Source organism: Epinephelus fuscoguttatus, linkage group LG8 (genome assembly GCF_011397635.1).
Source record: "Epinephelus fuscoguttatus linkage group LG8, E.fuscoguttatus.final_Chr_v1".
Taxonomy (NCBI): Eukaryota; Metazoa; Chordata; class Actinopteri; order Perciformes; family Serranidae; genus Epinephelus; species Epinephelus fuscoguttatus.
In genome coordinates, this window is record NC_064759.1 from 8025231 (window position 1) to 8047771 (window position 22541).

General features: G+C 42.1%; 1 protein-coding gene across 1 annotated transcript in view; it reads left to right on the top strand.

Moving 5' to 3' along the window:
• znf385d (zinc finger protein 385D) overlaps positions 1-20094 on the top strand; it is a 128980-nt gene extending 108886 nt beyond the window's left edge. The window contains exons 5-8 of the mRNA XM_049583493.1: positions 5209-5544; positions 8922-9103; positions 16397-16498; positions 18946-20094. Coding sequence (XP_049439450.1) covers positions 5209-5544; positions 8922-9103; positions 16397-16498; positions 18946-19194 — 869 coding nt within the window. The 3' untranslated portion in view covers positions 19195-20094. The remainder of the gene's footprint in view (positions 1-5208; positions 5545-8921; positions 9104-16396; positions 16499-18945) is intronic.
• The last annotated feature ends 2447 nt before the right edge of the window (positions 20095-22541 follow it).

A 22541-nucleotide genomic window follows, 5' to 3' on the forward strand; every position in this document is an offset into this window, starting at 1 on the left:
GTACAAAGAGAACTGAATATAGCGTTGGAGGCAGGACCCAGTTCATTCCTCTGGATGGTACTCAGTGGCAAATTAAACAAAAAAAACTTGATTTGTATGAAATGACTTGAATCTTCCATATTGTGGGGTCAATTAAACAAGCGCACTTAACATCTGGTTAAGCACTCCACTAACTTTAATGGAGATAAGAATAGTTAATGGTTCGGCTCTTCTAGACTTTCGAAATGTTATCGGACTGAATGGATCAAAATCTGATAGTGAAACGTTTCATTTCACAGGGGTTGTGACACTCATAAAAAATTATCCATTGGTTTACAGACATCTCTTTTACAATGTAAGTCTATAGGGAATGGCATCACATGACAGACCCGGACTTTGTAATTCCACTTTTGGCCACTATGTAAAATTGACTTTAAAGCTCGGCGCTGTTCCTGAGGGCTGTGTGGAAGACCTGAAAACTAATCAGAGCAGACTGGGCTTTATTGGGAAAGGATAGTGTAAGACAGTGTAACAACTGCTGAACCAGGTGAGAGTGGATTCAAATGCACGACTCTGGAGACAGTTTGGATAAAATAACACACTTTTCACTGGTCAATCGGTAGGTTCAGTACACAGGCGGCCAATCAGTGGAAGCAAATTCAAAAACCAAGAAAAGGGCACTGGAAAACAAAAGTCGAACACTAGACACACAGGAAGCTAAGACGAACTGGCACTGAGAGAAAACAAGACACACACTAAATACTCTGGTGAGGGGAAGGATAACGAGACACAGGTGAGGCTAATCAGGGCGGGACAGACAATCAGACACAGGTGAAGTTGTCAAAAGGGAGGGAAAACACACAGGGGCAGGAAGTGAAGTGATCTGACACCAGAGGAGATGTGAGTTTCAAAATAAAACAGGAAACAACATGAATGAATGAAATAAAAGAAAAACATAACCCAAGAAACATCAGCTGTGACAAACATGGGCAAACACTGAGCTGTTTAGACAGAGGATGGATACAGGTGTTCCTGCACCGACAGTCTGAGGAAAATAAACATGTTCTAGTAGAAACCTATCAGGTATATTAGGCCCCCTTTAACAAAGCAGGAGATGTGAGAATAAAAACACTGAGCTTCAAAGTTCAAAGTGGTTCAAAGTCTGTGCAGTTGCGAGAGTCGTTGGGTGGTGTCTGTTTTGGCTGTTGGTTGTATTTTTGTTGCTGATTCAGAGCAGGCAGGGTTGCTGCACAAATACAGTCAACACCCAAAAATCAGAGTGTGGAGCCCGACCAATACACTGACTCACAGCTCGAAATCTGTAGTTACATTTACTGTTACTGTCCTCTTTCTTTGCTAAACTGATTATTCAGGTGTAGAACATACTCTACCTGTGAGCACCAGCTGACACTACATTAGCAGATATTCATTTTACTCTCAAATACCATCATCACTGTCATCTAAGCTCTACCTTGTTGTTCACTAACCCTCCCAAAGCAGGTATTTGTTATCATATGTTTTATGATTTTGTTCCGTTTTGTAGATCAAACCCTCTCATCGCTTTTCCCTTCATTTCAATGCTCATGTACTTTTTTTCGTACATTTATTTTCCACCTGCTCCTGTTCATTACTTTAAAGATCTGCATTCAGAGAAGGCGGCGAGTTTCATGAAAGTGCAGCAAATTTCACAGTTGGAGCCAGTCGACTGTAAGAGGAGAGTATTACAACGAGTAGAAATGTGCCTCAAGCCCATTTCAAAGGTTAATGGATTGGATGCCCACAAATATTGAAATACTAAACGAGAAAACCCACAATGCATACATTTACATACATTTAGAGCATTTAGCTGAAGCTTTTATCCAGAGTGTCAGTGCAATAAGCTGCAATCCTTGGATGTAATTCAATACATCAGCTTGAATAAATAGACAGCGTTCAGCAGGAGCTCTCTCTGATTCTTCTTATGTAAAGGAGGTCTGTACTTCTTTCACCACAGGTCATAGCAGAAACACACCGACCGCTCCAAACTTCTGATGTATTTCTTTTAACCTTTGGCAGACGGTGATGATATAACTTGGACCACGTTTGCGGCGCCAACCGGCGACACCTCCGCTGGGATAAATAAGAACCATATATAATGGCTCACAAAAATAGCATGACATAATTCACTATTGATCTGCTCTCCTGGCTGGCTGATCTTCATTTCGTGACGCTGGAGTGCGGAGAACTCAGAGGCACTGGCATCGATCAGGCAGTGCTCCCAAGGCAAAATTAAATTTTCGTATGTGTGGCATCAAATCCTCTGTATTCCATACGCTGACATGTGGTGTTGTTTTATGAGTCAAATTTATTGATTCCCTGCAGTCTTCATGTCTAAAAATATCAGACATTTCTCTCAGAACACAGAAGCTATTTGTGTGACATGTTAATGTGATCTCACTCGCTGACGGTGGATTAAAGGTCTGATTATTGTGCACAGCTGTCTCTCTCAATAACATAGGTTGTGTTTGTTTGGCATGAAGGCATACATACTGTGGCACATAATCAATTATCACCCTTAATAACTCATCACTCTTCTTGTGAGTTTGGAATATCTTTATTTTTTATCATCATAAATTTAAACTAGTCCATACCCATTGGTAGCTTTGTCACCTTCTACCTATGCCAGTCCTCAATGCCTATGTGCAGTTCCACATAGATTGACCACGTCAGTGAGTAGAAAAACGTGGGACAGACAGAATGACTGACTGACAGAATGACACACTGACAGTTTCCATGATTATGTACAGCATACCATACCATGACTTAGTCATACCAAAAAACTAGAAAAACAACAACATTGGTCCACAGGGGGAGCCACAGCGATTGGTCTCATTTTAGCCATTTTTAAGCATTTTTCTGTTGTTATAGCGCCACCCAGTTGCCAATTAGAGTTAAATTTCTCCAGTCACCTTGAGGCGTCCTGTTCTACATATCTACCAAGTTTAGTCAAAATCCATATGGCGGTTAGGCCTAGATAAGAAATGAGCTCTCTAGCGCCCCCATTTTGTTTGATGGGGTCAATAATGGAGGGGTCCCCTCAGATTATGTGTGGTCATATGCCTACAAAGTTGTGTGGTGATGGGTGAAACCCTTGAGATGTTCTACACCTTTATGTGATGAGCCACGCCCTCCGCAATATTCATTGCCTTATAGAAGCTCAGTTTTAGTAAGTTTTCCAACTTTTGCCAAGAGGGAACTTTAGATATTGGTCCCTAGATTATGTTCACCCAGTTTCATGCAGATCGCTCAAACTTCCTAGGAAGAGATCCATTTGAAGTGTTTTTCAAAAAATTCAAAATGGTGGAAAATCTATATAAGCGGAAGTTATGGGTTCTTGAGGCAAATGTGTTCCTCATGAGGAGAGGCATCTCTGTGCAAAGTTTCATGTCTCTACGACATACGGGGCATGAGATATGCCCATTCAAAGTTTGACATTACAATGGGTTGTTATAGCGCCCCCCTTTGGCCAATTGATGTAATATTGCTTCATTGGCATCCTCCCATGACCCTCTACCACTGTGCCAAATTTCATATGGACTGACCAAGTCAGTGAGGAGAAACACGTGGAACAGACACACAGACAGACAGAGTTTTCGTCATTATATAGTGAGATCAGGGTGACTCAAAAAACAGGGTGTCTTATCTTGAGACAAGTCTGATCCCAGTTTGGATTGGACTGCTGCTTGTTTTGCTTTTGTCTGTGTTGCCCAAATGTTCCTGCCTATCTAGAAATAAAATGGTTGCTTTGCTTTTGCTGCATAAATCTGTGTATGCAGTGGTCTACCCCATGTCATCATTCATCACTTATGTAAATCCTTACTTTTTAAATATAAGGGTGCTTTCACACCTGCTTTGTTTGGTTCGGATCAATCGCTTAATCACCTGACTGATTTGTTCACATCAGTTAATATCAATATGCAAAACAAAATAAATCAGGCCACAGTATTCCCTGAGACTTAAAATACCCATGTAGCTGCAAACAGATACACAAACATGTTGAATTTTGTCTTTCTGAATCTGAAATTGTGAAATGTTTACAGCCATGGAGGTTATAATCAGTTACATGCATCAATTAAAATTGCAGATTTTCAACACTGCATATCATCACGTGTGTTTCACTGTGAAAAAGGCAGCAGCGTGTATTTTAACTTTGGAAATAGCAGATGTAGTTACATTTCATTATACAGGTCTAATTTCTGGTGGTTTGGATCATTAGCGCTCACACCAGACATACTAAGCCTGCCTGGGGCCACTTTCACAAAATGACAGGGAGCCAGGGGCCAGTTCATAAACCAAATATTAATAATATGTATCAGAAGGACACTGACTTATCTGTTTTTAAAATCATTCATTAACACATTTACTGACTTATTGACTTGGCACATGAATTGACACGAGGCCTATATCAAATGTTTTACTATCACCAAGAGGCAAATCCAGTCGCAGAGGCCCGGCACAGGTCAGCTGTACGCAGGGGCGTTTCCAGGTTTTGAGGACATTCAGGATTCAATAAATGAGCTTCATTTTGATGCTTTTTTACGCACTCTGGCATCTAATTTACATTCAAAGGTGTTTTTTCATTTAACATTTACATTACAGAAAAATTCCCAGTGTGAGTCACTTTATTTTATTTTGAAATATGGTCGGCAGGCCACCCTGCACTCTGTCACGGGCCAGATATATCCTGCGCGCCATAAGTTGATTATCACTGGCTTACACTCTGAAGTGGTTCAGCGTTTCTGTATTCGGTTGTGTTTTATAACTCTGCAGCATATTTCCTAAATTCTGCCCAGGTGTTTTCAAAGTGGTGAAGATGTTCTCTTCATTTGCTTTTTGTTTGTATCGCTCAGATCTGTGTTCTGCTCTTTTTCACGTTGTCAAACTCTTTGAACCCGGATCTGGCAGCGTCTTAAACTAAAATGTTCGCTCACGAACACGCCAACATGTGCAAATCAACAGAATATCAGACTTTATTTTAATCCCACTCACAACACACACCGTCACTCATATTTAACTATGGTAATAATTTTGCACGTTTGTATGTTTTGTCTTCTGTGTCCACATCTCAAAGTCTGACAAATCATGTTGAGCCACCTGTTGGTTGAACATTACATGAATAAAACATCTTTGCCCCTAAATTATGAATGGAGCCGTGCGATTCAAAACAAATCATCTATTTCCTCTCTGCAGATGGCGTTCCTGGAGCAGTGCCCCTACCGCTCTCCCCTGTGCTCAGACCAGCACTACCCTTGGCATCCCTGACGACCCTCACGCCGCCAACTCCGGCACCTGCGGCCTCACCGATAGTCCCGAGCACCACGGCGGCCACAGCCTCAGAGACTACCTCAGCTGCTGGAGGAGACTCAACTCTCAACTCACCCTCAGAACCAGACGTGGAGCCTGAGGCCGAACCCGAGGCGGAGATGGACGCGGAAACTGAGGAGGAGAAAGCTCGACGTCTTCTGTACTGCTCGCTGTGCAAAGTGGCGGTCAACTCAGCGTCGCAGCTCGAGGCTCACAACAGTGGTGAGAGATGTGTGCTGGCAGTAATGAGTGATTTGTGCAGAAGACAAAAGTTTTTCTCATCAAACACAGAGACTTCAGCAGGATTATTCCTTTCCATGTGGTGCAGTTTCCATCTGAAACACACACCAGCGTCAGTGATAAAATAATGTTGCTGTGCTTTTTGTGAAAAGGTTGTTATGTGCTGGATTTCCACACAATCACCCAGCATCACTGCTGAAGTGCTCTTTGTCATTGTTACTGAGGTATATTGGCTGTCTTCAACAATAATTGTCAGGCCTACAAAAAGCACATTTTCACATTTTTGGGGAGGTTTTGGCAGCGGTTTCCATAGAAACCTTGTATCCAACTTTGATCAGGTATTGTGCGACAGCCTCGCTTTAGAAAATACTGGAGATTTTAGTCTGAATCACCGTGTCAGACTAATTTCTAAAACCCTATTCACACACACAGAGTGGGTGAAATGACAGCACTCTGAGTCATCTTCAGCCGGTGCTTCATGCACAGGAATGTCCCACTGTTTTTGCATTTTTTTATAATTAACATTTGGTTTGAACAAGAGACCAAGTCAAACAATCTATCAACAGGGGCATGGCGGACGCAAACACACTGACGTCTTCTCCACAGTGAAGCACAGCAGTCCACTCTGGATTACACAAGTGACCTCAAACTTATTGATCAAGCTTGTTCAACAGAGAGACTGTGACCCTCTCATAACCAGCCAGCTGAACCATTGTTATAAGCCATTCTTGATAAGTGGGTGGACACCCTCCATCTTCCTCCAGCAGTGTCAGCAGTACGCTTTTACTGTAGCTGTTGTAACAGTGAAGGACCGGATGAAGGAAAAGTCTTTGGGTTCAGTTGTTGAGTCCAAGAAAGAAAGTTTTGCAGAGAATATATAGAATAGATATAGATAGATATAGAATATATCTTACAGTTCTGGACATGTCAAAAGTAAATATAGGATAGAGCTGTCCCTATTCTGAGAGGGGACGAGGGGGCCAACTTTGTCAAAAAACAGACAAACAAAGAAACTAATTCAGAAGGTGGCGAATCCCCAGAATAGTGTTTTTATTTCAGAGTACTGAGGAGACGCTAGCTCACTGCACAACAGGCTGAGAAAATAACTTTTCTTGTCATTATTATTTTTAGTGCTGCAGCTGCTGTATCGCCCTGTTCCTCAACCCAATCACCAGAATAAATGTTGGCAATCTACGTTTCTGCAAACCGCAGATATGCTACATTAATATAAAACATTTCTTTTCATTGCAGTTTTCAATTTTATGTCCTGAGGAGGCAGTGATTTGTGTGTGGTTAGGTGTAGGCACAAAAAACACCTGGTTAGGGTTTGGAAAAGATGATGTTTTGGCTTTGAGGTTCAGTGTGTAGGACGAAGAAGGTATACTTTAATCCCTGTAGGGAAATTCAGTTTTTCACTGTGTTGTCATATAAACACAGGCCTGAAATACACACACATGCACAAACAGGACCTGCACATGCATTAAATGGAGAGCGAGGGGGGCTGCCCATGGACAGGTGCCCCGAGCAGTTGGTCGTTCAGCAGTGCCCAGAAGGTTCACTGGCACCTTTCCAGCTACCAGTCTATGCTCCATATTGGGTCTGGACAGAGGCTTGAACTGGCGACCCTCCGGTTCAGTATGGACTGAGCTACTGCCGCCCCTACTGCCAGATTTAGCGACATCTAGTGGCTGAGGCTGCAGATTGCAACCAACTGAAACTACTTCTTTGTGCCAAGTGTGTAGGAAAACTACGGCAGCCATCGCGACATCGCAAATGGCCCTATATAGAGTCAGTGTTTCGTTTGTCTGTTCATAGCCAGTGTAGAAACAACATGGTCAGCTCTATGGAAGAGTCTCCGTAGATAAAAACATCTCATTCTAAAGTACTATTCAGACGGTATTAGTTTTACACAGGGATGTGGACTAATGTCAGTTTACCACAGGATGTCTGTAATATAAATGTCCGATTCACACGGGACAAGAAATCTCCGTAATTCTACCAGAGATGGGAGTGGTAACTCGGTCTGCGCCCTGGCGTCACCTCCCTGTCAGCATGTGCATGCTACGTTGCTTCCTGTATGTGTTACGTTTATTAGCCCAATATGAAATATTGCCCATGATCAGGATTGTGTGTACACAACGATTAGCAATATGGATTTATATTAGGCCTACCGAACACAACCAGAAGTCTCGTGGCTCTGAAAAGTGCTTTCTTCTCGACCTTTTTGATTAGTCTCCCATGTAGGGCTATGCGATCATTAGAAGAATGTCCACTATCATAACAGCCGACAATACCGAATGCTTCTTCAAGCGCCTCCATCATCGAAAAAAACGTGGAAAACTAGTTGTAAACAGGACGTGACGAAATATTTACGTACATTTTTACAGAGGATCGCGTTCGCACGGGATCAGTATTACCCAAGGACCATTTTACAGAAGGTAAAAGTCGCCGTCATTTTAACTGACATTATCCATAATGATTACAGACATGGCGCGTTCAGACGGGACTAAAATTCCTGGTAATAATTACTTTACCCCACTTCTCCACGTTAAACTAATCCCGTCTGAATAGGGCACTTCTTATTTTCAGGTGATTACACACCAAAGAAAACACACTAATTATATTATATTCCATTTCTGCCAACATATCCCCGGAAATCCCACACACTGGACCTTTAAAATACCCAGTTTGGTTGTCACAAACACAGCTAGAAATGTCCCGATGTCTTGTTTGCTGGTCTCAAACAGTGGTCTGCTGTCTGCTGCTCAACAGCTGTCTCACCTATGTTAAATGACATCCACCATCTTCTCCGGACTCAGCTCATGTACACACAATCTGAACTGCGTCGCTTTACAAATGTTGATATGTACAAATAACACACAAATGTAACATACCCATGGTTCGCAGAAAGGTACAATGGCAGCTTTTGTTGTGGGCTGTGTTCCTGTAAGCATCATTTGTCATCTTAAACTAGAGTTCCTGAAGAAATTGTGTGTGAGTGCTGTTCTGAGAACACATGTTGACACTAGCTGTATCGAGCTGGACACAAAAATAGTGTTTACACATCAAAGCGCAGCCACTTAAAGGCCGGGGTTAAAAGTTAATGTAAACAGTGCCCCGCAGTGACATCCAAGACACTGAAATATGTGTGAACCGTGACATTTTGCTCAGCTGACTTTAACACGTTTTTCTACTTTTGATCAGGGACGTTTTAGGCTAATTTACAAGTCGACCTTTTCACACTGACCCTCATATTTCCTACACCAGAAAATCGATAGCAGACGTGGACGTCCTTCAGGCGGCATTCTGTGGGGTGAAGTTAATGTACTGACTGCGCTGCTTCCTGTTTGAACCTGCAGGTACGAAGCACAAGACGATGCTCGAGGCCAGGACCGGCGTGGGCTCCATCAAGTCCTTCCCCCGGCCAGGAGTCAAAAGCAAACTGGCTACAACCACCAAGTCGTCAACGGGCCTGCAGAACAAAACGTTTTACTGTGAGACGTGTGATGTGCATGTGAACTCAGAGACTCAGCTAAAACAGGTGAGAGGCACAGAGGCACACTTTGAAAACTCTGACTTAATGTCTTCCTTCCTAACTTTTCCACATAAAATCATGTTTAATTTTAACTAAAGTTTTGTTTTTTAAAATAATTCAGGGAAAATACAGAGCTGGTGAAGGAAAGACAGATACAGATTGGATTGGCATATAGGATTGTCAGGATCCATTTTGGTGCAGCACAAAAGTAATGTTTCACCACATTTCATCATTATTTATCACTTTGTCTTTGACAAAATAATCCACATTTTATGAAATAAGCTTATTCGCAGTATTGCTATGGAGTCAGATGAGGAGATTGATGCCGCTCTTATAAAACCATTCTTTAAATGCACATATTTCAGAATAAAACTGAATTTATGGGCAGATTTAAATCAGATCCTGAAGATTTGATTAAGTCACTCAAACATGGGCATGACTCAGCAAGTACCAAGTAACAGGCCTTTTTCACAGTAAATATTTTGATCTGTCATACTCAGAAAACAGTGGTTCCTTTCAGTTTTAGTGTCCCAGTAAGCAGTGATACAAGGAACCTAAAACCAAGGGAGCTTAAGGGCAAAATTCATTTGCCATTCACTTCCATTCAATGGATGAATAAAAAATTTGCTTCCAGTCGCAAAGCAAACTCAAATCTTTGCATTGTGTTGACTTCAACTTTGGTGAACTTTGAAGTTGCAACAGGAAAGAAGTGTGTGTGGAGGAGACATTGACTGTTGCCGTGTTTAACAAGCCGATATTGTTTGACATTGGCCGTAAAAAATACAAACGCATTCTCATCCGAACTCGTCAAATATCGCGGCTCTGTCAGTGGACTTTCACGTCTAAATATGACACACCAGGTAACCTCCTGCGTCAGTTGTTGACGTTCCGGGATGGTGAGTCTATTTACGCTTGTTCCGTGCATTGTGTCTCATACAAAATACATCCGAAATGTAAATGTATTTTAATGAAAATGAAAATTCACAATACGTGACAAAATGAAAAGACACATTTCCTCCTTTGCCTCTCTCCACTGGAGTTACCTATCTGGCTGTCACCAGTCCCTCCCTGTCTTTCATTTGGCACCGCGGCTGCATGAAGGGGCGGAGCTGTCCTGCACATTCTTTGGGCAGTCCACATCCTCCTCCTCTTCATCATCATCATCCACCTGAATATTATTATCTGACCTGTTGAAAGTCGCTGTGTGAGTTACAAAATGATTCTGTGTGCCCCGTTCCTCTGTTTCCTGCCGCCATATTTTCCTGACTGATTCTTGGTCAAACGTCTCTAAGAGCTCTGACGGATGCGAAAAACACTGCAAGTCGAACCTCTTCTGAAAATTTTAATGACGAAAGAAAGTTTCGGACTCAGGGCCGAATTCAGAAAAGGATTGCGTGGCTTTTGCGGCCGCTAAACCGGTAAAAATGGAGCAAACAGATACGGTCTAATTCACAAAGCACGTGCAGAGGGTGAAATGCTCCACTAACTGCGCTGCCAAGCAGATTGTGTCTCGGTGCTCCGGTGTTATTTGCGCGTATCTAAATGAGGTAATATGCATATATTTGGTGCAAAAATTGCCCCTTTCTATGCAAATGAGCCTCATTGATAAACAACATCTAATTCACTAACACCAGCGCTAATAGCCACACACACAGTTTGAGTGAAGTAAATAACGTCTTTAGAAAGCTGGTGCAAACTGGGCGCTCCTCTGTGGAAGCCTCAGACTTTCCAGCGATCGTGGCAGCAGTGATGGTCTGTTAAATCAGTCTGTAAATAATATTTTGACATTATTATTATTATAATCATTATTACTTTAATGGCATCCGAAGATACTGATGCATTGAACAGGTGACAGTCTGCAGTCGTTCTCAAAACGCACTTCTGTCACGCACTTCAAAAGCAACATTCAATAATTAATTTTATGAAACGGGGGAAACAAACGTGAACAAAAACGGTTCCATAATTCATATTAAATTCAAAAGATAACAAAAAAAACAGCTACAAGTGAGAGGGAATAGTGATAAAGTGGTCAAACTTGGTCAAATCCACAGCCTCAACCCATCCGACACTGTTAGACTGACTCACCAGCAGACATCACTACATGAGGGTATACAGTATTCAGTACTTTGCCAAACACTTACCATGCCATGTGGCTTATTGCAATCAGGAGTAAATCAGGGGCAAACTGCACTCAGCTGCCAAACTTTGTGGGTGTGTTTGTGCTGGTATATCATAAGCGCAATATCCTTCGTGAATAGGACGTTAAGACAGAGCAAACTGCGGGTGCAAGTGAAGCGCAATTCAAGGTGCTATCAGCGGCCGCAGTTCATTCTTTGTGAATTAGGCCCTCAGTGTGTAAACATGACTGACACAACTTGAAGTCGTAAGTCATTTTAGACGTGCAACAATTTTGGACGACAAAATCTGACTCAGTGTGCAAAAGCATTTCTAACGTCGGTAAAACACCGTTATTTAATGTTAATTTCCTTGTGCAACATGGTAAGATTTTTTTTTTAAAGTCACTATGGTTTGGCTTAAAACTCATATGGAGGGAAACAACAGGATGACATGAAGGTCCAGGGTTCGTTGATTTTGGCTGGCAGCAAGTCAGGAAACAGGCATAATACATAAAAAAAAAATTAGCAATCTAGCATGTGCCTCACATCAGGCCCCGCCCACATTCAGCACTAATAGCTCAGCAGGGGACGGTCTCATGTGACCGTGCCCTAATGGAATTCAGTCATCATTCAGTGTATTGTTTACACATGTGTGAGTAAAAGAACAAATGTATTTACACCCTGTCGTTCAGGGTGAGTCATCAATGATATTGTAATGACTTACAGGAAGATAAGAGAGGATTTTTCATAGAGAACCCAATATTAAATCCTTGAAACATATCTGGCATACAAACAAGATGAGAAATTGCAATTTTATGTTTTTATTTCACTCTTTCTTCGGCTCATTTATTCCATTTTGGTGCACTTTGGTTAACAGCACGTTGAGGCTGTGTAGTAACAAAGCACTTTACTGGGTGCATGAGTCTAAATGTTAAAAGTATTTAGCTGTTCATCTGTGAACACCCTCTTATTTAGACTCATTTACTTCAGTGTCAGATTTCACTTTTTGTTGGATTTAAAATTAAAATTTCTGGATACAAAGATGTGCTGCCACTAGTAATGATCTCTCCCTTTATCCTGCTGCTCTGCTGTCACAGCAAAGCTCTCCCCGCCTGAAATCTCTTGCGAAAACTTCTAAGAAATCTGGTTAAGCGTACACTTTACATGGCCAAGAAATTAGACTTCTCCAGCAGAAATAAAGCTAAGGGAGTTTCTCCTAATCCCTCTCCTCAAATAAGGAAATCAGGTTACTCTCGGAAGCTGACAATAATCTCATCGCCTTGTGATATTTTCCTCTGTGTGGCTTGGCTGAAACTCTTCCCAGGAATGTGTGTCTTGGTTGTTGCTTTGGGGTACTCCACAAATCTTCTTTTCTTGTAGCTGCTGATCATTCTGTCACGGGGGGGAATTTCATCTACAATACTTGAAAACCACTCGGTTTTGTCTGAGCTAACCTTGAGATTTCTCACTGAAAATAAACGGGCTTTGTATGAATTTTTCATGCAGGAGCTTTTACTGAGTACTTCTAAAACAGCAGCGATTCTCAGTGAAAAGAATCCAGCGTGACAAATTTGAGTTACAGCTTGAAACCAGAGAAAAAGTGTGATTGTTAAATCCACTGCAAGGACTTTAGTCGCAGCCAGAAATCTGCCTTTTGTTGTCAGCGTGTACTCACACTGAATTATTTATTGGCTTGAGGTTACAGAGGATTTCTGTGTGTGTCACTCCAGATTCTTGTACTTCACTTGTTTATTCAGATCCACTGGTCGTCTCTGGGCTTTCAACACCAGAGGAGCTTTAATATCACTCCTCAACGTGCTCTCTCAACACGGCATACTGTATTAAACATGGGAATCTAATGTGTCATTTGGTAAATGCTCTCTGCACTGTACTTTGCAGTGCCATAACTACAGTCATTTTCACCATGGGTGGCTCCAGTGGCAATGAAACCTTTAAAGCTGTAATACTTTCCGCCTTGAGACAGGAGGTGTATTTTTAGTCCCTGCCCCCTCCTCCTCTGTTGGTCAGGTTCCCACCTCAACGCATGATAAGCTATCTACCCTGAAATGGCATCCAGCCCGGGGCTGAGGTATCAGGCATCTATGAAGCACGACAGCAAACCTGCAATAAAAAGATAATGACAATTTTCACAGTTTTTCTATTACATGGAATGTACAGAGAAAGACGCAGGACGTAAACCAGCAGTATCTCAGCAGGTGGCCATAAAACTGGTCAAACCGTCCCCTCGATCAGCACATTTATCCTACAAGCTATCTTTGAAATCTGATGGCTAGATTGGCCCCACATGCACACAAGGATTATCAAAATTATCTGATTGCCAAAAGACTTTCTGAGAACGTTCATACTCTCCAGGTGATGGACCGTTTTGATTTAAATGACACGTTTTTCCTCTAGCGCCATCCTCAGAACACGACAGACTGTGTTGTTGAAGGTCTGTATTTTTAGAGATGGACAGCAACTCAATTAAACATATTTCAAATCTGTATTTAATTTGTGCTTTGCCGGGCAGAAAAAAAATTAAGTTGTGATTTGTAACAAAATATTTCAAAAGCTTTACAAAATACACTATTGATATATCATTTTATTTTCAAATAAGAGTGTTCAACACCATTGTCTCTAACGCTGAGCTTAAATAGAAACTGCCCCACATTTCACAGGTGTGCACAGGTGTGAGGGAATTAATCAGCTGTGGGTGTGTTCCTCAATAATTGACAACAGCCTGTGCACCATATGTCCCATATCACACAAACGAAAGAAAAACACAGGAAAACTCAGGCTCTCCACACAACAGAGGCTATTAACAAGATTATTTACAAAAAATGTTGATCTAATGAGTGAACACATCAGCCTTCAGTTTCCATAGATCATTCAGAATGTTCAAATTGGTCTCTTGAACGTTTTGTCCTGGAACCTAAACAATGAGATATCATGTTTGATGTCACTGAAATGTACTGCTACTGGGTAATCTCTATCATTTCACCCTGTGGTTTGACCCAGGGAAAATTGCAATAGTAATCATTCTGATCTCTTGGGACATCCAAATAACATATTAAAAATTTGGGGCCACTATGTCACAGCGTCACACAAAGAAGTGCATATCCTGCTTCTGAACATGTATTTTCAAATATTTTATGTTTAAACATTAGTTTTTTTAGGATGTTCGTTCACATATAACCATCAGATATGACCTGTCATGAATGTATATGTGCAATTAGAGGGTACCCGTACCTCAAAATGACCTTTTTTTGAATCCAAACAAAGTCAGAAAAATTATATTATAAAGCATATTATCGTTCAATTTCTGCATGTACAAATTTTTGTCCATGAAAACCATGATGCATATATGCACTCAAACTGAGATCTTTAATGAGACCAGACTTGAAAGATGCCTTGGCTTTTTCATTCTTTGGTTTAACTGTTAGTGCCACTGAAGGTCAATGTCAATGACTAAGCTATAATCTAGAGATTAAAGTATTTTCATAATACCAAACTAGGATTTGCCACTTTGGGTGGTACAAGTTAGTGAAAATTCTGACCTGGGCTCATGGACTGGACCATAAACACAATAACCACCAATTTCCCATGATGTTTTCAACCATAACAAACAGAAGTTTCCACTATTGCACTGTATGTGAGTCCCATCCCATCTAAGACGTACAGGATGCCTTTTTCTGGTACTTCATCATTTCATATTGCATTTTTTTTAATTTAAATAAACTAGTCCGTACCCATTGAGTACAGCATACCATACCATGACTTAGTCATTACCAAAAATTAGAAAAACAACAACATTGGTCCACAGGGGGAGCCACAGCGATCGGTCTCATTTTAGCCATTTTGAAGCATTTTTCTGTTGTTATAGCGCCACCCAGTTGCCAATTAGAGTTAAATTTCTCCAGTCACCTTGAGGCGTCCTGTTCTACATATCTACCAAGTTTAGTCAAAATCCATATGGCGGTTAGGCCTAGATAAGAAATGAGCTCTCTAGCGCCCCCATTTTGTTTGATGGGGTCAATAATGGAGGGGTCCCCTCAGATTATGTGTGGTCATATGCCTACAAAGTTGCGTGGTGATGGGTGAAACCCTTGAGATGTTCTACACCTTTATGTGATGAGCCACGCCCTCCGCAATATTCATTGCCTTATAGAAGCTCAGTTTTCCAACTTTTGCCAAGAGGGAACTTTAGATATTGGTCCCTAGATTATGTTCACCCAGTTTCATGCAGATCGCTCAAACTTCCTAGGAAGAGATCCATTTGAAGTGTTTTTCAAAAAATTCAAAATGGCGGAAAATCTGTATAACTGGAAGTTATGGGTTCTTGAGGCAAATGTGTTCCTCATGAGGAGAGGCATCTCTGTGCAAAGTTTCATATCTCTACGACATACCGGGCATGAGATATTCCCATTCAAAGTTTGCAATTTCAAGTGGTTGCTATAGCGCCCCCCTTTGGCCAATTGATGTAATATTGCTTCATTGGCATCCTCCCATGACCCTCTACCACTGTGCCAAATTTCACATGGACTGACCAAGTCAGTGAGGAGAAAAACGTGGAACAGACACACACAAACACAGACACAGAGTTTTTTGTCATAGTAAGATTGTTTTAAGTGAATGAAAAAAAATAGGATGATGAAAATAAGAGTAAAGATGCTAATAGAGTAGTTGAATAGGAAAGAATACTCTGTATCTCCATGTCAAACCAACCCTTCACCTCTCCTGCACTACAGTCCCCTGCATCACTCTCAAACTTACAGCGAATGATAATATGATGCAGGAGGGTTTTAGGACCAATAAAGACTATGAAACATTACTAATGCATATTCTGCTTCTCTGCTTCAGCATGTAAATTACATTTGTGGTGGAAAATGTGATGAGTAGTAACAGATGTACTTATTTTAAACCAAACCATGATCTTTTCCGAAAACTACACAAGTAGTTTTGGTGCCTGAAGAAAATGAAACCTTGTAACTTTTTAACACTGTTGGATATGCATCTGTTGGCCCACTGATAAGAGCAGTTAGCCCCATCAAAAGCATTACAGTGGTAGTGATTACAGCTAATAACAGTCATGTAATGGGCTGCTGATATCTGAACTGGGCTGTACAGTGTGACTCAGGACCTGCCTGCGTCACCTGAAACTTGTTTTCTGTCTCTGTTTCAGCACATCAGCAGCCGGCGTCATAAAGACCGAGCAGCAGGTAAACCAGCCAAACCTAAATACAGCCCCTACAGCAAACCACAGAAAGGCCAGACCAAGCAGCCGGTGAGTCACTGCACGCCTCAGTCATCTTATCAGCGACAGAAGTCCTGGTGTCAACACAGCAGTCACAGTGACTCAGTTCTAATGGCCTTTTAGGAGACACACGTAGCAACCCATGAGAAACAGTTATTGTTTGATAACTGAGATTGAGTTCATTGTCACTCTCCCGTTCCAGCCGCTCTCTGCACTTTGCAGTCACATAAAAAGCACAGGCCTGTGCCCAACCTCAATATGTACCATTCTGTCTTGCTCTATTTGCATGGGAGAGAGCACTGCATGTAGATATCTGGCAGTTTAATGTTTCTTTGCTTAATAACAAAAAATCCCTCACACCTCTGCTTAAGTGTCTGTTCTGTGATAAGCCACGTTTAATCCGCTTCACGCCACCTTATTCAATAAAGTGTCAACTTTGATGACCAGATCACCTGTTACCTGGCTGTTATTAAAGATCCCTGGCAGGGAACAGCGGGATTTAATTTGAAAACTCGATATATTATTGACAAAAACGGCGTGTATCAAGGCTCCTCCGAGGCAGCACGCTGCAGGCGGAATGCAGTCTCTGGCCCAATACTATTTATAAGTAATTGTAAACGTCGGTTTTAACTTATTCGGAGAAGCTCAGCGTGTGGTCTGCCGCATCAAGGCAGAATTAGTGTCAGGCAAGTTGACAAACCGCGGAATAAGAGAAGTGAACTTCAAACACTTTCCTGGAGGTGATTGTTTAACTTTGTGGTTCTCGCTGTCCTGTGTGGCCTTCTTGCACTCCAGGAGTTAAAACAAATTTTAAAAATTGTTTTTTCGAGTGCCACATGACACAAGATTGGTAGGATGCATGAAGGAGCCATGTGGCTTCAATGTGGGAGAGATAGAGGAGAGCCCGACTTTCCATTTCGCAGACGCTCTCAGAAGACGGCATTAATCACACCCACTGTTTGCCGAGACGAAGCGCGGGGGTTACCAGTGTGGGGGAAATGACTTTTTCTGAAACCCATCATTGACTGAGTTAACGGAGAGGAGCTTCTTTGATGAGCGGAGAGTAAAGAATGCTTCCCATAGGGTTACGATGCCTGAGTCAGTGATTGATAACCCATGACAACGGCTGCCATCCTGGTGCTGTGAGACCGTAGATTTTCCATTACTGATACAGAAGATTAAGCCAGATAACTTTGGTGACCTTTTCACCCGATTAGGCTGTTTCTGTAGGTTGGGCCCTTTTTTCTGTTTGTCCTTTCTTATTCTCTCTCTTAATAAAAATGACAGAACTTGATGCCCTTTGAGCAAGTCTTCTATTTCAATGTGCAAAAAAGGACTTTAACTAACACAAACTCTTCTGCCAGCAGAACCTTTGTCAGATATAGAAGAGATCTGGATTCACCCGATTTTCCAAAATGCCTCATGCCCAAATTGCAGGAATATAAGTTAAGCCATTAAACAATTACATTCAATGTAAAGGGCTTTGCTGTCTATGGCTGTTTCCTGTTTAAGCTCTGGTGTCTCACAGATCACCTGCAACACTTTCAGCAATTAGCAGCTGATTTCTGGCACCTGTTTGATCCCCTGGCCCCGACTCTCACTGTGCCTGCAGGCTTCACTACAGCAGCAGTGTCCTCAGCCACCGAGCGTTCTGTTTATTCCTGTTTCTTGTAATAAATCTCATGTTTGTGACACTAGCATGCTGTCTCTGCTGATCCTGAATTGTAACAGTTGGGGAAATCAACAAAATGGATAAGCTGCGCTGACAAAGAGCAGATTGTAGGCCATCCCAGAGTCCGACGTGACGTCTTCAGATTGTATTTTTAGTCTGATGAACAGTCCAAAATCAAATCATCCCATTTGAGAAGCTTAAATGATTACTCGCGTATTAAAATTGTTGTTGATTAACTTTCTGTTGATCTTTGGCAAATCACTACGCTAAAAATTCAGCCCAGTCACCAGAAGAAATTGTTGGCACCATGATGTGTCTTCAGACTGATTTAATATGTTACATTTGCACGTTTCATACACACCATATCAACTTTTAAAGTGACGTAAAAAACGAGCTGAATTTGTCATCAGGAGGTGGAGGGGCACAGAAGAAGGGAAAATTCAAAATAAGAGCTCTTCTTTGTTCAGCCTATTTCTCCTAGAAATGTGTATTTGTCTGAAATAATCAGTTCTTGAGACAACAGTACGATACAAAAGAAATCTTGATTGGCTGATAAATTAGGCTGCACAGTTAAGAAATTTGTCTCTGTCTGTTTTCCCCTCTAACTGGGTATTTGAAGAAAAATACAATCTCTATTGGTTTTGGTATTTGCAGTGCTGAAAGGATTTCTAGCCCAGGGAAAAGCATGATTGTGTTTTGTGGCAGAATTTGCAATGTCGATTTAGATCTTTTTCAGAATGTGTTCACATTATTTTGTCCACCCTGTGTACATGTAAACTGTAGACTGTGTCTTGTCTTCCTACAGCTAAAGCTGTCCCTGGGTAAGGAGCGCCAGTGTCCACCTCTGACCACGCAGATCATACCTGCTCACCTGGCGGCAGTGGCAGCAGCCGCCGCCATCGGCAACACATTCACACACCGCACAAACCACGCCACTACCCACACCCCGACCCCCACCCTCTTCCAGACACAGACCCTCACCGCTGCACTGCTCCGCCCGGCCCCCGGGCCTGTCAGGACCTCCCACCCACAAGTCCTATTTGCCCCTTACTGACCTGTTTGACCTGGGCGGGTCTGCGCCGCCTGTCAAGGACCAAACCATGTGCTCCACCCTGACGAGGCCAAGGAGTCGTGACAGCATCTGCACTCCTTCTATGCATCCAGGAACACCTTCTCACCTCTCCTCATATGGATTATCCCACGTTTAAAGCTGAACCAGACTGCAGCGCAGCACTGGGCGCTTTCTCATACTGGATTTATTTCTCTAATCCCACTGAAAACCCGGGCCACAGCATAACTGCTTTCTGTGCCATCCTGCAGCCCATGGCTCATTCTCAGACCCCGGACCCGGACCTACATTGTACCGCAATAATGTATAAGACTAACCCCGTGAACTATGCAGTGTCATTATTTCATGATGCAAGGCACAGTTTGAGCTAAAATATGGTAGGGATATGCTTTTTGTAAAGATACAGCGCGGCACTAAGATCATTGCTTTAGCAGAGGATTACTGTCGCTCATAATTTAAAAGGCTGTGACTGATCATAAGAGCGAGACAAGGCCCTCCTCTGTTCCTGTATGCACTTTAAGCCCCTCCTCTGTTGATGTCTACATTAGATGGCTAGGCTGTGTTAGATTGTTAGAGTACGTGTCGTGACGTGTGTTTTTGTATCTGTCCTCGCATCTCTGTGTGTGTGCAAGTGTGTACTTCTGCATGTGTGCTTGTCCATGTGTGTATGAGTGTGTGTGCAGTGTGTGTAGGTCTGTGTGTGTGTGTTTGTGTGTGTGTGAGAAAGAGAGAGCTTCCCATCCACCATAAGCCATTCTAGTTGATATCCAGCGCACATTGTCACTGACCGTGTCTCGGGCCAGAGGGACCACAAAGGCTTGTGTATATTAACTGTCAGTGTGTAAAAGGTGAACAATTTCAAATAAAAAGAGTCCTAATTTGTTACTGCTGGTGATCCTGTGTAGTTCAGCACATGCACGACTTCAAATTAATCTGGGTGGAGAAATATAAGGGGAGTGTACTGTATGGAAATACCACAATATACTGCGTAAAGATATTTATCTCTTATGAACTGCAGGATGTTCACTTTCCTGGTACAAAACACAGTTTGGTCTCAATAGCTAATTTCAACATTCATGACAGCTGTACAGGAGGTGAATTTTATTATTATTCACTCATTAACATTTCATAAAGGCTCAAAGTTAAGCATACTTATGTGGGATTTATACTTGTGCATTAGCTCTATGCAGACCCTACGGCCTAGCCTATGCACGTGGCCTACACCAGTGTGAGCATTTATACTTGTGTGGTGGTGTGTGCTGTAAAGTTTAGTTGTTCCAAAACACACATTAAACACACATTAAACATGGCTTAATAGAGACAGTTTCAAGCACAAGTACACAAATCAGCTTCACTATAACTCGCAGCATTCACAGACAAACACTTGTCTTTATCTGGACACATTTTCCCCCCAAATACAACATGCTAACATTATTAGCACAAGCCTATGGCATTTTACACTGTATAAATTAGCCTAGTGGCTAGCGAACATTTCCTCTACTCATATGAAGCCAGGGACAACAGCAACATTTAACAAAGGTAACGTTACAAAATTCGGCTCCATTACAACTCACAAGGTTCACCGACAAAACAACTGTCTTATACTAAACACGTTTTCCAAACAAATAAAACATGCTAACGTTATTAGCACAAGCCTATGGCATTTTACATTGTATAAATTAGCAGAGCGAATAACAGAGATTTACTCATATGAAGCCAGGATAAATCACACACAAAACTTAAAATGCTATTTTTGTGGAGGCTTTATTGTCTTTGCAATTTATTGTTTCTTATCTGTGAAATTAAAGTAAAGTAAAGCTTCGTTTCCACTGAGGGAAATGGTTTCAGCTGACAGAAATAGACAGGGAGTTTGCATCACTGCAATGTGTAGTGACATTTCTGGGGAGGTGCCTGGGCAGAGCCTACGCCACAGGTACAGCGCAGATTCGACACATAAGTATAAATCCCGTTTTAAGTGACAGGCTGTCTGCAAGGCGTTGCTGCAGTCTGTGAGTCCGCCCCTCCCGAGGTCACCTCTGGTGCCAAAAAGCCAAGATGGTGACAGCCAAAATGCCAAACTCAAGGCTTCAAAACAGCAGTCCACAAACCAATGAGTGACCCCACAGTAGGTATGTCTGGTATTATGTACTATATATACTGAGGGATGTTCACTCTCCTTGTTTGTAGCGCTGTGTGTGTGTGTTTTTAACACAGAGGCTGATCTACAGTAATACTGATGTAAATATTCCTGCTTGATTCTATTAAATTATTTCCAGCACCATATTGTATATAACTAGAGTGAGCAGGCAGAGCAGACGTGTCCAAAAGTGATGTGACATATTATATTTGTTATTTTACAGGTGTGTACCAGGTGGGTTGACTGACACAGCTGCTGTGGATCTGTGAGTCCCCCAGCACAGACACACAGATTCACCACTCTGTCTAAATGCAGTACTTTTATTGAGGCAGTGTCCTTCTCCTTGGTCTTTGTCAGTCCTTCGAGGGCCAGCACACTACTGCATGACAAAGGGAGAGATGTAATGAGAGCAAACCAACAGCAGCTGTGTCAATCAACTCACCCGGTACTACTCTCATGAGCCATCCCTCCACACCTCTCCCCTGCAGCAGATCACTAACCACACCCACCTCCACAGGTGCTTTCGTGAGTATTTGGGGCAGCAGGATGGTGTATGTGGGACTGAGTCTAAATTAACTACAGTGTGTGCTCATGGTGATGAAGAAACATGTCACCCAGTGCAACAGTGTGTCTCACTGATGTGCTTTTAATAGTTTTTGGACAACAATGGAGTTCTCTGGCGCAGAGGAAGAAGATTTCAGCCTGTTCCCGTTGTCAAATACTATACTAAATACTACTATTAATACTTTGTCAGTGATTTCGGCGTCGACACTGATGCTCTGCAACATTGTTTTGTTTTTTCTCCAAGTGAGGATTAGAATATATGCAGTTCACATAACCCGGTCAGAATCAGTATATATAAACGCTTGAAGATCCACTCATTACTAAAAGTGTGTAACATATAAAAACCAAAGTGATGGTCAGAGTTGTCACAGTGAAATTTAAGGTGAGCACTGAGTACCATTATAAGTTAACGTTCCACCTTAAAAGTTGCCGGCAGTCGGCCCAGTGAATTAAGTTATTTTTTCTCAGACTCCAGCTGCTGTGAGAGGCAGCAAAACATCCTTTCATTTTACAGTTACAGTTTACTAATAAAACTCTCCACAGTATGAACAGTGGTTACATGAGCTTCAAAACCAGCCACAACTCAGCCCTGAGCAGAGTGACCGTCCTCTACTGACCAATCAGACTGCAG